Source organism: Nelumbo nucifera, chromosome 1 (genome assembly GCF_055504915.1).
Source record: "Nelumbo nucifera cultivar China Antique chromosome 1, China Antique-T2T, whole genome shotgun sequence".
NCBI lineage: Eukaryota > Viridiplantae > Streptophyta > Magnoliopsida > Proteales > Nelumbonaceae > Nelumbo > Nelumbo nucifera.
Genome location: NC_142649.1, coordinates 153,177,964 through 153,197,081, shown reverse-complemented (window position 1 = coordinate 153,197,081; position 19,118 = coordinate 153,177,964). Strand labels below are relative to the sequence as shown.

At 36.1% G+C, this 19,118-nt stretch overlaps 1 protein-coding gene across 1 annotated transcript; it reads left to right on the top strand.

Annotated features, from left to right (window-relative positions):
* The first annotated feature begins 3,090 nt into the window (after nucleotides 1–3,090).
* Nucleotides 3,091–17,752, top strand: LOC104589143 (beta-glucuronosyltransferase GlcAT14A-like). Its single transcript, XM_010247351.3, has 4 exons — nucleotides 3,091–4,072; nucleotides 4,181–4,256; nucleotides 4,386–4,501; nucleotides 16,799–17,752. The coding sequence occupies exons 1-4, from the start codon at nucleotides 3,460–3,462 to the stop codon at nucleotides 17,401–17,403; spliced, it is 1,410 nt and encodes a 469-aa protein (XP_010245653.1). The 5' UTR covers nucleotides 3,091–3,459; the 3' UTR covers nucleotides 17,404–17,752.
* Nucleotides 17,753–19,118: the final 1,366 nt, after the last annotated feature.

Sequence of the window (19,118 nt, the reverse complement as noted above, 5' to 3'; positions counted from 1 at the left end):
TTTATTTTAATATTTGATGGAAGTTTACTAAGTTAATATGGATTTTTATTTTTTGATTTGAATTTTTACGGGTTTTGCTTTTTAGAAAACAATTTTGACAGAGGTCCTGTGATTGCTATAGTGCATGTTGTCTTTTGATAGGTAACAAAAGTCCTTAAAGTCTGAACAACTTGTGCATTAAAACTTTGATTAAAATTGAAGTAAGTCTAATGCCCCTAATAATGGTTAAGACTGGTTTGAGGATAGGGTGGTCTGGTCATAAGTTATCAAGCTTATTGCACTTCTGGCCATATTGCCATGTATTGGGAGCAAAAGTTTTTTATGATTTATTGTATGAGTGGGAAAGCTATCAATTGATTTGCCTAGAGGCAACTCATACGAGGTGAAGGATTTTTGCATTTCTATTATTAAAGAGAGAGTTTTAATGAGAGAGAAAGAAATAGAGAAATAGCATTTATATTATTAAAGAGAGAGGGGGTGATGTAAGGTCATTTAGGTATTTTAGGCCCCCTTAAAGTAATAAAATATTATTAAATTAATAATAAGATAATAATAAAATAATAGTACTATAATAAAATATTACTAAAATAATAATAGCAAATAAAGATATTAATTATAATAATGTATAATACAATATATTTTGGGGTAGGAAAAATAATTTTAGTTATAATAATATTACTACTAACTAAGTAATAAATAAATAATAAAATAAAAATATTAATATTAGTAATTAAAAATAAAACATTAATATAAAGTATTCATTATAAATACTAAGATATTAATTATTAAAGACTAATAAAATAATAATAATAATAAAAAAGTACTAATAAAATAACAAAATATTAATAAAATTTTTAGTTGACTCCAATTCAAACTCCAAATGAACCAAACAACAACAATCGAAATCCAATAATTATGTATATATATATATATATTATGTATAACTATATAAAGTTTATAGTTGATAAATTTAATATTTTATATTTATATACATTCATTATACATATATACTTTAAAAATAATTTGTTTTTTTATTTTTTTTATTTTTTGTCATTTTAAACCCAATAAGATGGTTGTAGACTAAATTCTAAGATGATATAAAACCAAATGTAAATAGCAGATGCGAATGTGGAGCTAGATTTCATAATCGAATGCAAATGTGGATGTAGTTGGTTTTGATCTGAATCTAAACCATTTACAATCCTATTGTCTACATTTGTGTGGGGTTGGTGTAGGTCTGAGCTAGACCTAACTCAGAAGAAAATAGTTGTTTGAGCTCGCAAATTTGTTGGTTTAGCCGGGTTTAGGCTAAGTTATAAGTGATCATCCCTAAGTAGGAGTCTTAAAAGACATTTATAATTAGGTCATATTAGTTTTAATATTTTAATTGAATTTTATAGTTTTTATATGGAATGTAAGTGGTTTCGTTTATCAGTTTTAATAATATTTTACATTTTATTATTATTTTATGAACTGCTAATTTTTATTAATTTATTAATTTTTAATAGTTGTTAGATAAAAATTTACTAAAATTTAATTTTATTTGTTATGTTTCGAGTTACAGTTTTATGACAATTAACCAATTAATAGGATTATTCAAATATGAATAGAAATGATAATATTCCCCATCCCATTAGGTACCCAGCTTTCTTGACCCGGTGGGGCTGAGGATGAATATTAACTTGGTAGGGACGAGAACTTTTCACAGTCTTAAACCTTGAGTTTGGACTTAGATTAATTTAATTATGACTAGAAAAGTTAATCTATAGATTAATTTAATTATAACATTTAATAATTAATAAAGTAAAATAAATAAAATAAATCACTAACAAATAATATGAAAAAAAATAATATAACAAATTACTAAAATTATTAATATAATTATCAGTTTACATTGTTTCACTTTTCCTTGATAAATCCCGTGCATCGCACGGGTCCTTGCTAGTTGTTTTAATATATATAGATATAGATTTGGGATTTAATGGGACAAGAAAAGATGTTATTGACATTGATTATTAGAGAGAGAGAGAGACTTACTGGTAGGATTAATAATGGATTTTTTAGAAACAATTAAGATTGGGAGAGGTTTTTTTATTTTATTTTTTTTTATATTTTTGATTTAATTTAAAAGTAACTAACCATGTATGAAATGAGAATATATATATAAAAGAGAGAGAGAGAGAAATTTTTCATTGAATTTCAGTGCACTTAAACTCTAAATTCAATATTTCAGCTGATTATTTTCATAACCTGTAAAGATTAAGTAATAACATTCTATTCCAATCAAGAAAGTCCAAAGAGGCTCTTATATAGCTATCGTGTTTTTAAAGACTCAATTATTAAGCTGGGGTAGTTGAAGATTGAAGATCCCAACTATAATGCAATGCCTCTCTTTTCTATTTTCTTGTTGGTGAATAAGTTTGCTCTACTTGCAATTCATACATCAAAATCAAAGGCCCTCTTACCTAAACATGTTGTCTTCAATTATAAGCTATTATTGAGTATGAAGGTAGTGAGGGTGATGATGATGCCATTGGGACCCACACACAAATGGAGAGAGAGAGATTAGATCTCTTCCATGGTGGTCTGGATGTGAATCCAAGGCAAGTTGGGGTAATAGATTTTACCCTTGTGAAGGAATTCATGTTTTGCTACAAACAACAGTTGTAAACACATCAGCTACCAAACCCAATCAGAAGCGAACACATCAGCAACCCATATTGTTGTCAGATGTATCAGCAACTAACAGTTTTTATTTTTTTTTATATTTTTGGTTTTGTAACTCACATGAGTTGATTTTACAATTACACCAATCAAGCAATGACTCCCACAAATCAAAGAATATGAATTCACATCAACTCCAACCACGGTGGCAGCACTTCTGTATGTGTGTGTGACCTGACCTCTGTTTCTGTACATGTCAGCGATGGATCATGGAAATGAAAATGAGACCGGATCTGCTCCTAACACATGGCGCCTCACACCGATTTCACTGGCACATTTCACCGTGTATTGAAAATATTTTTCGTATTTATGTGTTATTATTATTTAGGAGAAATATTTTTAATGGACGGTGGGATGTGCCTGTGTGAGGCGCCCTTTGAGTAGCAGATCCCAATTCAATGAAAATAAGCCGATTCGAAACATAGTGTGTTATGCTTTTTGATTTCCATTGTAGGCGTGCTTCTGTGATCTATCTAGTGTCAGTGTCACAGACTCACAGTATTTGAAATTTTGAATTGAACATCAAAATAATTTTGGTCGGACATTTAGCCGAATCCCCCGACTATCATCTCTCCCATTTTCCCAAGTCACACAGTCTCAACCCCGTTTCTGCCACCACGTCTCCTCTATTCCTTGCTTCTCTGCTCAAATTTCAGTTTCTAAAAGTTTCAACCACTGAGCGGGAGGGAATGTAGAGAAGCTCAGAGACAACAGAACAGACAACCCCCGTAAAAAATGCCGAGCCCAACATCACCTTTACCCACCACCACCCTCACCACCACCGGCGCCACCGCCAGCAAAGAAACCCGGATTCTGTATTGCCTCCTAGCCATCTCTCTCTTATCACCCCTCTTCATACTCTCCTTTTCTTCTTCCTCTACCACCACTCCCGCTTCTTCATCTGGGTCTTTTCCATTTGCCTTTTCAGGGCATCATTTTCAATACAAGCAGCTCATTTTGCTTAATCCAAATCAAGCCGACCACAGCTCACTCACCCCCAAACCTCCTTCCATCGCTTATTTCATCACGGGCTCCAATGGGGACTCTCAGCGCATGCTCAGACTTCTCTTCGCCATCTATCACCCAAGAAACCAATACCTCCTCCACCTCGACCTAACCGCTCCCCAGTCCCAACGAGACGAGCTCGCTGTATCGGTCCAATCCGTCCCTGTCTTTCGTGCCGCTCAGAACGTCAATGTCGTGGGCAAAGCCGACTTCGCTTACTCCCGTGGGTCCTCCGCTGTTGCCTCCACTCTTCATGGTGCTGCCATTCTTCTCCGCTTTTTTTCCGACTGGGATTGGTTCATTAACCTCTCTGCTGCCGATTATCCCCTTGTCACGCAAGATGGTGTGTGCCTTTGAAAGAATTTCTGCCCTTCTATTGGTTGATTTTGATCTGTGGAAGATTGTTTATTTTGTTGTGTTTGAAATCGTTTATCTGATCTGGGTTTTGTAGATCTTCTCCACATATTTTCCTTCTTGCCAAAGGATCTCAATTTTGTAAATCACACCAGTCACATTGGGTGGAGAGAGTAAGACATTAGAGCAGTTTCTGAAAGTTTTAACATTGGTTATGTTTTGTTTTTGGTTTTAAAAGAAAAGAAATAGGTGAAGTTTCTATCTGCTAATATGAAAGATATGAAATGTTCTTGATGTTGCAGATCCCGGAGAATGAAACCAATCATTATTGATCCAGGTTTTTATCTCACAGCTAAGAGTGATATATTTTATGCAACACAGAAGAGGGAGTTCCCAAATGCCTACAGATTGTTCACAGGTTAGTATTTGTTCATACATCTACTTTTAATGAACTGTAGTATTTTATAGTCCATATACAAATTTGAGATGTCAAATTCATACATATTCATAGTTTGGAAGGTGTAGGATATCATCGAGCCTTCTGAGATTAATATATTAGCCACTGTGTAAGATTAAAGTTTTATGAGCATATTGTCAATAATGCTTCAAATGTTGTCAATAATGCTTCAAATGCTTTAGATAGTTGAAATATGCGTAAGATATTCCTTAATGCCAGTGTTCTCTGATTTGGGCGGAGTAAATGAATAACCAAATGCTTTTGCTCGGCAGTAGAAAAAAGTTAAGCATGGGATGGCATGGCCATCTAGTTTGTGTATTTGAAAGCAGCATCCAAATAGATACTAAAACTCTATCAAACATTTCTATTGTTGACTCCCTAATGATGCCAGCTTTGTGTGCAGTAGTCATGAAGGCTGCATCTGACATGCTTTCAGAGGAGAGTGCTGTTGTTGAGTCGGGAAGGTCTTCGTCTTGGGAGAGTGGTGCAGAAATAACTGATGGCAACTTCTGGTAGTGAATACAAAACAAGTGTGATGGTACAACCTGATTCCATGGCTGTACAAAAGACATTGGTTAAACTTAATGGTACCAACTACGTGCCATGGTCAAAGTAGGTGGAGGTAAATTTGACGGCGAGAGGAAAGTTAAAAATTGAAGAAAACAAACCAGACCCAGGAGTTGTAGTGTATAATGATTGGATCCAAGAGAATGCACAGATTATGACATGTCTTTGCAATAATATGGAACCTCATATCAATGTGAACTTGATGTTCTTTGATATTGTAAAAGAAATTTGGGAACATGCCAAGCAGTTGTATTCTAGACAAGACAATGTAACTAGAATCTATCAATTGTATCGGGAGTATTTTCAACTACAACAAGGTGATAGGAGTGTGGAAGAGTACTATGCTTGCTTGAAGAGTCTGCGGAATGAGTTGGATTCGTATCAGCCTCTTTCGATTGATCTTAAAGTGCAAAAACAATAGAGAGATCAGTTGGATGTGTCGAGTTTTCTTTCCTGATTGAGGTCTGAATTTGAACCAATGCGTGCCTAGATTTTAGGTAGCAGTGACATAACTACACTATCAAAAGTTTTCTCCAGAGTAAGAAGGGATATGAGTCCACATACAGATAGCTCTCCAGTATTAGAGAAGTCTGCCCTAGCCGCAACCAGAGGTGGTAGAGGTGGCTCATGTGGTAGAAGTAGCTATCCTCAGAGGGGGTAACCGTGGTGTGAGAGGAGGTTACAGTGGTGGTAGAGATGGGAATTTTAGAGGTCGTGGTGTCAGTGTTGCTGGTTGAGGAATGATCAAAGAAAGCAACTATTGTGGACGGGAAGGACATACTATGAACTATTGTTATGATTAGCATGGCCCACCATCTATTTGCGAAATTTCGCTAATGTTGCTTGACATATGTCGATGTCGAGGCTCACTGACATGAAAATGGATGGTAATATAAAAATTACATTATTTCGGTCGACATTTCCTATATTTCGAAAATGTTGACCAAATCGGTCCAAATAACAAAAAAAAGACAGTTTTAATATATTAGTATATTATATTAATATAATACAGTATATTAAAATAAATTATTCTATTAATAATTTCTATTTAATATTTCAAATAAAATATTTATAAAAAAGAATTAACAAAAAATAAAACAAAAGAATAAATTAATTACTTTATAATATAAAACATAAAATATTTTTCAAGTAATAAAATATTAACTAGTTAGTATTTTTAAAATATTTATTAAAATCAGAAAATGTTTATTAAATTTTATAATAAATCATATTCTAAATTTAATATAAAAAATGAGAATAAATTTATTAAATTTTATACTAAATGATAATTTATTATAAATTTAGTATTAAAAATCATAATAAATTCATTAAGTTTTATAAGAAATCTGAGTTTATCATAATCTTAATACTACAAAAAGGAGAATCAGTTTATTAAATTTATAATAAAACATAATGTATTATAACTTTAATATTTAAAAATCAGAATAAATGTATTTCTATTTACTAGTGTGAAATAAATATGTTAGAATTTATAATAAATCAGAATTAAAAATAAGAAAAGAAAATATCGGATAACCTTGTAAAAACATCAAAATGCATAATAAATCAGTAAATTGTCATTTACTAATTTGTTATTGATCTTAGTTTCTTAGCTTTATATAATGGTTGGGAATAAGATAATAGTTTAGAAATATGTATTAATGCTTCTTTTATCATTTTACAAAATATCATTGCATATTTCCACATATATCATAATATTTCCACAATGTCTCTAATTTTTACAATATTTCCCCTCGACATTTCCGACATATGTCCCATATTTTGGTAAGCAACATTTCCATCGACATTGACATTTTAAACCTTGGTTATTCCTTATGTGACCTTTGAAAATGTTCATTTCTTTATCTCAACTGAGCCTATTTCTCTTGATACTCTATCCCCACCTCCTCTTCCCTTACTCGTGAAGGTGTTTGTGCCTGCTCCTATTGTTCAAGAGTCAATACGACCACTGATTCATCGAGTGTATGCTCACAACCCTCATGGTATTGTGTTTCAGCCTTCTCCAGCTCCATCTCAGCCATCACCAACTCCTTTGTCAATGGATCCATCTCATTTCGATCTGCCCATTACACTTTGCAAAGGTAAGCGTGCTTGTACTGAATATCCTATATCTCGTTATGTTTCAAGTGCCCATTTATCTCCATCCTATTGGAATTTTGTATCCCTTCCATCGTCTGTGTTTGTTCCTAGATCTCTTCAAGATGCTCCTCTCTCCAGAATGGAAAAGGGCGATGGATGAGGAATTTTATGCTCTTCAATCTAATCATACTTGGGACCTCACTTCTTTGCCTCCAGGGAAGAAAGCAGTTGGTTATCAGTGGGTTTACATGGTTAAGCATCTTGTTGATGGTAGTGTGGAGAGATATAAAGCACGCTTAGTAGCCAAAGGGTATACACAAAACCTATGGTGTTGATTATACTGATACTTTTTCACCTGTAGCTAAAATGGATTCGCTTCGGGTGCTTATTCCCCTGGCTGCACACTTTGATTGGCCATTGTTCCAGTTGGATATTAAAATTGCATTTCTTTACAGTGGCCTAGAGGAGGAGGTGTATATGGAGCAACCTCCAGGGTGCGTTGCTCAGGGGGGAGGAAGGTAAGCTGTGTCGGTTGAAGAAAGCAATTTATGGGTTGAAGCAATCTTCGAGGTTCTGGTTTGGGAGATTCAGTAGTGTAGTACAACAGTTTGGGATGACACAATGTAGGGTTGATCATTCAATGTTCAGTAGAGATACTACCTCTGAGAAGATTGTGTTGGCAGTCTATATTGATGACATTATTATCACAGGAAGTGATGAGCATGGCATTGAAAAGCTCAAACGGTTCTTACAAAGCCAGTTCCAAACTAAGGACTTGGGGCACTTGGAATATTTTCTGGGCATAGAAGTAGCAAGGTCAAAGTCAGGAATCTCCCTCTCTCACAAAGGAAGTATGTGCTTGACTTGTTGGAAGAAATTACTCTTTTAGGGGCAAAGCCAATGGATACCCCTATAGATTTGAATGTGAAGATGTCTACTAGTGAGGGGGAGCCCCTAGCTGATCCTGGACGGTATAGGAGAGTAGTTGGAAAACTGATTTATTTAACCATTACAAGACTAGACATTTCCTTCAATGTTGGATTATTGAGGCAATTCATGCAGAATCTAAGGACAATCCATTGGGAAGGTATTGTTAGAGTTCTATGCTATTTGAAGCGTGCTCCATGTAAAGGGTTGTTGTATAAGAAAGAGAGAACTTTCCTTGGAAGGGTACACAAATGCTTATTGGGCAAGGTCGATTACTGATAGGAAATCAGCAACTAGTTACTACACAATTTTGGCAAAGAATTTGATTATACTTGGAAAAGCAAGAAGTAGAATGTGGTGGCCATGAGTAGTGTTGAGGCCGAGTACAAAGCCATGGCCCACACTACATGTGAGTTGGTGTGGTTGAAGCAACTATTACAATAGATGGGAATATCAGTCACAACCCCCATGAAGCTATTTTGTGACAACCAGGTAGCCATTCATATCTCTTCCAATTCAATGTATCATGAGAGGACCAAACACATAGAGGTGGATTGTCACATTGTTAGAGAAAAGGTGGTCAGTGGAGAAATCATTGCCCCATATGTGATGTCTGAAGATCAACTAGCTGATTTGTTTACCAAAGGCTTGAGTGGTGCTCAGATGAAATACATTTGTAACAAGTTGGAGTTGTATGATATATATGCTCCAACTTGAGGGGGAGTGTTAAAATATAGTTTTGTTCTAGGGTTATTTTAGTCTTTTCTCTTCTTTAAATATGTGTTTTTTGTCTTAATTCTCAAGTCTCTGTATACAGGGGTAGTATTGTAATTTTACTTTTCATTATGAATTAAACATATAGGGCAGCAGTTCTTTCTCTCTCTCTCTCTAGAGACTATGAAGCCCTATTTGGTTTGACTTCTTCTTCACCTCTTCTTCTCCGTCTCTTCCCCTTCTAGGCTCATATCAAAGGTTTCTTTTTATTTATTTAATTAAATGTAGGCCTGATAACAGAACCTAAGGCACGTAAGTGTGTCTTCCTAGGATATGCCTCCACACAGAAGGGATGCTGTTTTGATCCGATTCATGGAACCTGCTTTGTATCTAGGCATGCTACATTTGCTAAGTCTATTCCTTTCTTTGGTATTTCTCCTAAGGGGGAGCATTCTGAGGAGCCATTTGTTATGTCCTTAGCTATTCCTCTTCCAGTTCCTTTTAAGTCTTCTGTTGAGTCATTTACTTCTGTTGCCTTTCCTTCCATTGTGTCTATTTCACATGTTCTCGCTCCCCTTCCTCTAGCTCATCCTCCCCTGTTTCCTTCACATCCTATTGTCCAAAGGTGGTACCAAAGACAAAGACTCAGGCATGGGCAAGTTGCTTCCACTCTTTTAATAGAGCCCCTTGCACTTTCCATCACTACTGAGGTCATAGGTCAACCTTTCTTTGACCCATTTGCTACCTTCTTAGACCTTGACCTTCCTATTGTCCTTTTCAAAGGCAAGCGGAAGTGTACAACACATTGTATCTCTAAACACCTATCTTACAACCTTCTTTCCCCAACCTATTATTCTTTTCTTGCCTTTATTTCTACCCATGTGATTACTAGGTTTGTACTATAAGCCTTGTCCAAAATTGAATGGAGGGATGCTATGATGATTGAGCTAGATGCTTTGCATAAGAACCACACCTGGGATATTGTGGACTTGCTTGAAGGGAAGGAACCCATGGGTTGTAAGTGGGTATTCACTATCTAGTATCATTCTGATGGTACTATTTGAGAGGTTTAAGGCTTGATTAGTTGATTACACTCAAATGTATGGTATTGATTACCTTGAGACTTTTGCTCCTATGGATAAAATGACTTTAGTTCGAGTTTTGTTGTCTCTAGCTACTACTTTTGATTGACCCCTTTACTAGTTTGATGTTAAAAATGCTTTCTTAAATGGAGACCTACATGAAGAGGTCTATATGTCTTTACCTCCAGGAGTGTATGAAAAGGAAATGCAAGGGAAGGTGTGTAAATTGAAGAAGTCCCTTTATGGCCTCAAACAATTTCCTAAAGCTTGGTTTTAGAGATTCAGACTTGCCCTTGTTTCTTTTGGTTACACACAGACTCAATCTGACCATACTTTATTTGTGAAGAGAAGTTACTCTTTGGTGACTTTTCTGATTGTTTATGTTGATGACATTGTGGTTACTAGTAATGATTAAGCTTAAAAGGTTTCTTAACACTTAATTTGAGATCAAAGAGATATCATATGTTTCTTAGGAATTGAATTTCCTAGACCTAACTATGGTATCTTCATTTCTCAATGCAAGTATCTTCTTGATCTCCTTGCGGAGACTGGTAAATTTGGTGCTAAATCGGCTTCCACCCCTATAGACTTAAAACACAATCTTTCTGCTACTGATGGTGAACTATTGTTTGATAGGGGAGTGTTCTAGAGATTGCTTGGGAAGTTGTTATATCTTTGCTTGACTCGGCTAGATATTTCTTATGCAATGAGTGTCATTAGTCAGTTTATGCATTTTCCCAGATATACACATTTAGCAGCTACAGAAAGAGTTTTGTGCTACTTAAAATGCACTCCAAGGAAAGGTGTTTTGTTTGCCAAGCATGGACACATGAAGCTAGAGGCATACACTGATACTGACTGAGCCGGGTGTATTGATGATAGGGGATCCACCTCAAGATGCCTTGATGGCAGGGAACGTTGTCTCATGGAGGAGTAAGAAATAGTCTATAATAGCCAGATCTTTAGCTAAAGATGAGTACAGGGCAATGGCACATGGAGTGTCAGAATTATTGTGGCTAAGATCACTTTTGAGAGAGTTGGGCATTGACTATGAAAAGCCAATGATGCTCTATTGTGACAACTAGGCAACTATCAACATTGCACATAATCCTATTTAGTATAACGGAACTAAGCACATAGAGGTTGATAGACATTTTATACGGGAGAGAGTTGCTTCAAGGGAAGTTTGCTTGCCATTTATTGCTTCAAAAAAGCAATTGGCTGATGTTTTGACCAAAGGTGTTCCAAAAGGAAAGTTGACACACTATATAAGCAAGATAGGCATGATTGACATCTACGCTCAGCTCGAGGGCAAGCGTAGAGAGATTGGGCTGAATGGGCCCTAGTATTTGTTTTATGTTTTAAGTAGTGTTTTATTTAATTTTTGTGTTAATGGGTTGTTAACTTGATTTTTAATTTCTTTTAAGTTATCACTTAGATGGCTGCCCACTTAAGGGCAGAAATGTAATTAGCCTAATTAATTCAGATTAATAAAAGATTAGTGAAGGGAGAGAAGAAACAATTGAACTCTCTTCTCCTTTCTCTTCTCCATCTTCTCCTATTTTTCTGTTATCTTCTTTTCTCTCTCTTTCTTTTCTGCTATAATCAGTATTTTTCTATCAGATTTGAAGGACATATTTATATCTAGAGGAATGCCAGTTGGTAAAATCCAAGCCAGCTTTGAAAATCTGTCATTTTTTTGTGTCCTACATTGAAAGGTTTATTGGCACTACTTAATCAGCTTCTTAGCACTGAGCAAGTTGCTTTTGCTTAGTGCTAAGAGTGTTAGCTGTCCTCTTAGAACACTAAGAGGATGCTTTTCTTTAATTTTTTACCCCTAAAAGAAATGTAAAAGCCTCTCCCCCCTAGTGGCTTTGACATCCATTGTGTGCCAAACTCTCCAATCCTGTGAATCCCGATCAATGAGCAGTTCTTCCTCTGGATCAACCCTAGTAAAACTGTCAACGAAGAATCTACCTAAAAATTCTCTCCAATTTCTCAGAAGACTGGCATCCCTAACCTCAACAGTCTTCAAATTAACTTAACATCTTTGGACATCTCCCCAAGATGTAGAGCTCCACTGTGCTCATGGACCATTCAGATGGAGTTTTGAGAACAAAAGTTGGGTTTTTGGAAACCTACCCATAGTTGTATATTTGTCATATACATATTTACTATAATTACATTAAAGCCCAAAACAGTTCCTCCCTGGCCACTCCTTGCTTTGCTAGAGACCTAGAGCATCAACCAGTCCATTTGCTGATCTTGTAGTAAACTTAAAAAGGAATATGTTTTTTTTTTAGTCTCTAGTGTTTAAAGTTTGAAGTTTATAGTCTATATTAGCAAGAGAATATGTTTTTCTATATCATGCTTTTAGTTTATCAAATGTTTTATTTGATAAAGAAGTTTGGTGTCCCTAGTGGATTGCCATTCCATGTTAAAGAAGTTTGGTGTCAGCCTATCCCACCAAAGGTTGGGAGTTTTTATTGGGAAGCTTTCTTGGAAAGAGTCAACAAAGGATATTTGTTTCAAAGAAAAAGACCCAATAGATGTTTATTTCCTCATTGGTGTGTTCTTTGTAAAGCTGATGGCGAGTCTAGTAACCACTTATTAGTATCCTGCCAATTTGCAAAAGAAATATTTGGGAATGGTTTACTTCTTTGTTTGGGTGCACATGGAATCCCCCACTGAATGTGCAAAGCTTGTTTACTTCCTCTTCCTTCATCTAGCCAATGAAAAGAGGAAGGATTATGTGGAGATGTCCCCTATGTAATGGAAATGAGGACTCATCTAGCCATTTGCTGATTCATTGCGACTTTACTCACTGGGTGTGGTTAAGAGTGTTGGAACTATTTGAAATTAAGCTATGTTTCTCAGCTGATGTGAAGGGATTCATAGAGGCTTGGTGTCTGGGAGGTCTAGCAAGGCTGGAAAGGTGGCATGGAGCATTCTTCTTGCAGCTATACTATGGGCTCTGTGGAGTGAAAGAAATAACAGAATTTTTGAAGGAACTCAGACCTCAAAGGAAGAAGTGCTGAGAATAGCACTGGAGATGATCCACTCATGGTTATTCACCTGCTGTTTAGATGTAGACATTCTAGATCCTTTTTTGAGTTTGATTTTTGTAAGGAGTGGGTAGTTGTTTTTTGTTTTATGGGTTGCTGTTTTCTGGACTATATGGGAAGAAAGAAACTCAAGGATTTATTTTTTTTCAGATGAGAGAAGATTAGAAATTGTGCTAAGAAAAGAAACTGGAAGGGTCCTTTTGGAAGGAGTACAAATACAAATATGTAGAGTGCAAAGCTTTGTATTTTGTATTATTTTGTATTAATTTGGAGAGGTTTTCATACATATTTTTTATTAAAAACAGAGGGATCCCGAAACACCTATAAACAGGTGTATTGGGACCCCAAAGATACGATACAGGGGCGTATCGTATCGAAATTTTGAACCTTGGATATAAGCAATCAAGAGTGTTTCATTGTCATTCACTTACAAAGATATATGGAGAAAGTCCTCAAAGCCTAAAATTGGTCTTTACAGTGCCTTATTACAAAGTTCCAATTAAACTCAAAAACCCTTGCTGGTAAATCATTAAAACATCCACCAAAGAGCTAAAAAAATTGAGACCCACAAAAAAATTGAGAGCCCTTCTTCAATCCTTAAAAAAAATGTGGATGGCAACATTGTCTAAATATTTTTGGAGCATTATCTGTTCTTGCAATCTGTTGGGGCATTGTGAGAAAAAGAACAGAATTTTTTATGGGAAGAAACGAGGTTGCAAGATGCTATCTGCTGATGTTAGAAATATTATTATGGACTGGGTGCTTCCTCATCTGGAGTTGGAAGATGTGGAATGATCTTTTTTGGGTTTGGTTTTTGGACTACTCTTGACATTGTCAATGGTGATATATAGTGAGGTTTATGTTTGTTTCCTTTGGGTTTGTCTCAGTGATTTGGAATTGGTTTCTCTCTCTATTTGGTTGCAGGTGGACCCCCCACAAAATGTACAGAGCTTGTTTGCTCCCTTTTCTGCTAGTGGGTTAAGGAAAAGAGGTAGATTACTGTGGGGATGTGTGGAAGAGCAGCCATTTGTTGGACAGTTTGGGAAGAAAGAAATCAAAGAAGTTAATATGAAAATGAAAGAAGGATGCCATCATTGAAATAATAACTGTTATCATTGGGTCAAGACTATGAAAATCTTTGAAGGTTTTTCAGCAGGAGATATTATCAAGAATTGGAAAGAAGTGGCTTATTCAGGTCCCCTTAAATCTGTGACTATTCTACTTTGATCCCCTCCAGCTGTTGGGTTCACAAAACTAAATTTTGATGGAATTAGTGGAGGCAACCCGTGTAGGAGTTTTTAGGGATGTGAAAGGAAAAAATCTTGCTATGTTTTCCGATCACATTGGAGTAGGGGATTCCTTAATAGCTGAGGTTTAGGCGGTTCTGGAAGGGATAAGGAGAGCAAAGGAATTAAATATCAGAAAATTGGTTGTAGAAGGTGATTCAATGTTGGTCATTGGCTGGCTTCAAAAGGAAGAGAATGGGTTCTGGAAGTTTTCAAATGAGAAAAAGATGTATAAAAGGCCAACTCAGGACATGAAAATCAAGCTTCAGTGGATTAAGAGAAGTGCAAGCTCCTTTGCGGATGCACTTGCAAAACAAGGGGTGGGAAGAGCTAATATTTTTTGGGCAATATTGTAATATAAGTTTTATTCTTGGGGAGGGTTAAGAGATTTTACCCCTCCCCTTGCTCTATTGTAGTTGCTCCTCTTCTATTCCGTTTTTTCCTTATTTTAATAAAACTATTTGTTATAAAAAAATTTCATTTCCTTTATGTCAAAATAGACCTGACCTCTAGGTTGTGTTCCTTCAAGGAAAACCCCTACCATATACAACCCAAACAGAGCTGGATAAGATCTTTGAATGATTGACATGTCCATGCATCATGGGAGCATAGAATAATTTCCAAAAATCTGCTATCCCAGGAAAAGATGGAAGATATGATTCACTGATCTCCCAGTCGATTTACTCAGAAAACAAATTTTCTGAATTTTGTTTCTTCTATGATTTAAATATATTAATTTTTTACTATAAAAAATAATCTTTTTGAGAAAAACTATAAAAAATAATTTAAATGGTTATTGTGTAAGCCTTTTGTCTTGGAGACCAGAACACGTGAATGTTTCAACATGGGGAGAGGAAAACTCTCAACTCCAAATGCAGCCAAGACAGACAAGCTCAAAAATCCCTGCTTGGAAGGGCAATGTAGAAGGATCTCACTTGAAGTACACCTTGTATTCCTCTTTTCAAATTACCTTGTCTCTTTGATCTTGCTTGGTGAGGCTATGAGGGAGTACTAACTTCTGGAAAAGGATAAGGCATTCAAAACTTTTCTTGCTTAAAAGAGGTCTGTGGAATACTAAGTTCCATTTCCCACTTGAGTGGAAAGTTTGTAAAGCCTTGGGCAAAGATCCTGAGAGAAGATACCTGTGCCAAACGAATTGGGATCTGCTCCTCACAGAGCACGCCTCACACTGACCTTGCAGCCACATCCCACCCTGTATTGGGATATCTCCCCATGAATAATAAATACAAGTACGGGAGATGTTCCCAATGTACGGCCAGGACATGCTGTGATGTTGATGTGAGGTACGCTCTGCGAGGAGCAGATCTGGACTCGTGCCAAACCTCCCAAAACCAGATCTCAATTTGTTTTCCACAGGGAATTCTGTTAAGGTTGAATAGTCTCTTTTTTTTTTTTTATGGTAAAGGTAATGTCTTGGTGATGCCTGCCTTTCTACAAGCATAATGCCATAAGAGGTATCCACTACGCTTGAACCCGGGGGGAGGGGGTAATAATAATTGAGGTTTGATCCTTGGTGTACATCAATTGTTGTTATAAACTCCATCTTGCTAGCAATATGATGGGATTAAGTAGACGTGGCTTATAACTTTTTCCAGCTTCCTAGAGGATATATTTATGGTCTTTGGTGGTTTGAGTTGTCATACTATTCTCCATGTACTAGTAAGTTCTTTCATAATTTTTTTTGGCATTATTTGTTCTTTTTCTCATTTAAACCAAATTGCCAAATCGCCTTGACTAAACTGTATTTTTAATGGAATCAGTCACAATGGATCACAACCTGGAAGAATGTTTAGTCTTCATTTCAGCGAACCTTCATAGGAATTTGTATGACTCATGTTAGACCCCCCTTCTTGTGGTACACATTAGAACTTATAATTCATTTGTTTGTTAGCTAATATGAAGCAATCATTTTCAAAATAATAATAATATTAATATGATGCAATACTGAGATTTATTTATTCATTCATTTTGAAAACCTTATACATGCACACTGTCAAGTGATGGCTTTTCCTATATCCCTAGTTTTTGTTTTTCATTTTTTCAACCAATATCAATTTGGATCAGCAACATGGTGGTGGATTGCCCATGGTTCAATTAGACTGTTCCTAACTGCAAGTATATGATCATGATTTTCAACCATTTTATAGCTTTTACCATATCCATGAATTGTCATGATGTCAGTATCACATCCAAAAACAGTAATAGTTCTACAAGAGGTTGAGTTCGTGCTGGTTGGGCTTCTCTATTCATTCTATTTTACCGGAGAAGCATCATTTTCATGTATCATGTAATTCCTATGTAAATCATACAACCTCAAGATAGATTTTATAATCACCATTTTGAGAAGAAAATTGGTGGTGACATTTGTTTAAAGACAGTTCAGTGGGTCAAAGCTGCTTGCATGCAAATCATGCATAATGCACGAGTTTTGAGTAAAAAATTAATGAAAATCCCATACCCTGCCTTAGTGGTACTGTATGCCTTAAAATTTTGCAGGATTGGCATCCACTATTCTGAATCGTGAATTTGTGGAGTTCTGCGTCTTGGGTTCAGACAATTTACCAAGGATTTTACTGATGTATTTCTCAAATATGCCTTCCTCACAAGCCAACTACTTCCAGACCATTCTCTGTAATTCTCCAGAGCTCAAGAAGACTATAGTTAACCACAACTTGCACCATGTCTCATGGGATACACCCCCTAAACGGGAGCCGCGTGCACTTTCTTTGAAGGACTTCAATGAGATGATTCAGAGCGGAGCAGCCTTTGGTAGTCGATTCCTCCCAGATGATCCAGTTCTTGACCGCATCGATGAAGAAGTGTTGAACCGCACTGCCGGCAAGGTCATCCCTGGAGGTTGGTGTCTAGGTGATCCCAAAAATGATTCGTGTACGGTTTGGGGAGATGTTGATGTGCTGAGGCCTGGTCCAGGAGGTAAGAGACTTGAGAGGCGAATTGTTGAATTGCTCTCAAGTGGTACATTCCATGCCAATCAATGTGACGAAACCCTAAATGAACCCAAAAGGGTCAATCAGAGTGTCCAGAATGTCACCCAAGACCAAAATTCAGTTGGATCAACTGAAGACCCAAAGCGCACTTGATTTAGTTAAATATTAATTTTATATGTATAAATTATTTTAAAATGTTCCATAATTAGCTTTTTGGGTGGCCAAACATTTTCCAAGTTTTTTCCTAGTGCTAGGTTTCATCTCGTCATTTGTTTTTATTATTTTTAGTTCACAGAATCCATTGGTTGAAAATTGAAATAGATGGTAGGACCGTGATCTACCAGACTGAGACTTAGTAGCTCCAGGTATGGTCTGGGTTTAAGAACATTGATTGTAATCGTTGTATATTACAGTGAATGATCGCGAGTTTCTTTCTGGGCTCGCAACATTTTTTTTGTAAGTAGTAACCAATTTCAATTTCATCATTTGCCAATTCTCTGTCATATCGACATTTATTTCCCAAATACTGTTGAATTGGTCTGTGACCTGACCCAGGCAGTGGTTTTTGGGCCAGTTTGTTTTATTTTTTATTAGTCTGATTGGTTCATAGTTGAAATTGGAATTGGAATCCTTTAGAATCAAATCAGAATGTTCTATTCCCAGTCTGGCTTAAACAGGAATGGGAATGAAAATTGAAATCAGCAGGAATGGATTTTCATTCCCAAGGGAGAGGAGGAAATAGCCATTCACTCGAATGAAGGAGTGCCATTCCATCAGGAATGGGAATGAAATTCCAATTCCAGATCCCTATTCCCGCAAACCAAACAGGACCTTAATTTTTAAAGCATCATAGATTGATCCATTCGGACCAGATGATTGAACCACTGATCCAGAAACCAGTGGCCAACATGGTTTCAGTTACAGGTCAGTTTTTAAAACATTGATCTAGTCCGAGATAGCCAGTTTATGCATAAATATGCCAAAAGACAATGTCCAAATTCAGTCTGATCACCGGACCAACATTAACAGTTATTATATTTTAGGTCATCGCCATGGCTTCAAAATGTACTTGAACTTTTAAGATTCATGTTATTGCAGAGATTGCTTACAGGAAAGAGAACATTGATTGCCAGTGTGGAGGATGCCACACGTCTGGGATCCATTTTGGAGCTATGAACTTTTTCCGTGTATACTTTCCACAACTTTGCAAACGAGATAGAAAAAAAGGCCTTTGTAGTTTGTACAAAGAACCATCTTCAGTGATAAATGGTTCAAACTTCAAAGTATCAATGTCAAGAGTTTAATCACTTCATATTCATTACATTTTGCAGATATTTTGTGAAGCTGAACATTAACATTTCAATGTATTTAATAGGCCTAACTAATTTGGTGACCCTGAAAACCACTTGTATTACAATAATTTACCAGGGTGAAGCAATATTTTCAGTAACATTCAAGGAAAACATAGCCATAGTGCACGGTAACTAAACCGAGGTCTAAATTATCAGCATCAAAAAGAGTATACGTGCATACGGTGGAATGATTTGGGTATACATGAATATATTGGAAATACTTGTATAAATCAAAAAAAAAAAAGAATTACTAACACTAACATGACTATGAATAAGTTACAAACACATACTTCAATAATTTGGTTACCAAAAAGACATGCTTTAATGGTTTATGTGAATTGTGAATTACTTGGATACGCTTAGAGAATGTTGGGAAATGGAAGAATTAAAAATTTAAGACAACCTGTATACAGCCATAGATAAGAGGAGATGGGGAAGAGAAATATTCAAGAAAAGACAAATCTGAGAGGCAGATGGCAGCCCGCTCTGCTAGAATACTAAGATGAACATAATAAA

Coding starts and splice junctions, on each gene's coding strand:
- LOC104589143 (XM_010247351.3), top strand. CDS start 3,460: ATGCCGAGCCCAACATCACCTTTACCCACCACCACCCTCACCACCACC. Junction 4,073..4,180: donor TCCCCTTGTCACGCAAGATG/GTGTGTGCCTTT, acceptor TGGGTTTTGTAG/ATCTTCTCCACATATTTTCC. Junction 4,502..16,798: donor TGCCTACAGATTGTTCACAG/GTTAGTATTTGT, acceptor AAAATTTTGCAG/GATTGGCATCCACTATTCTG.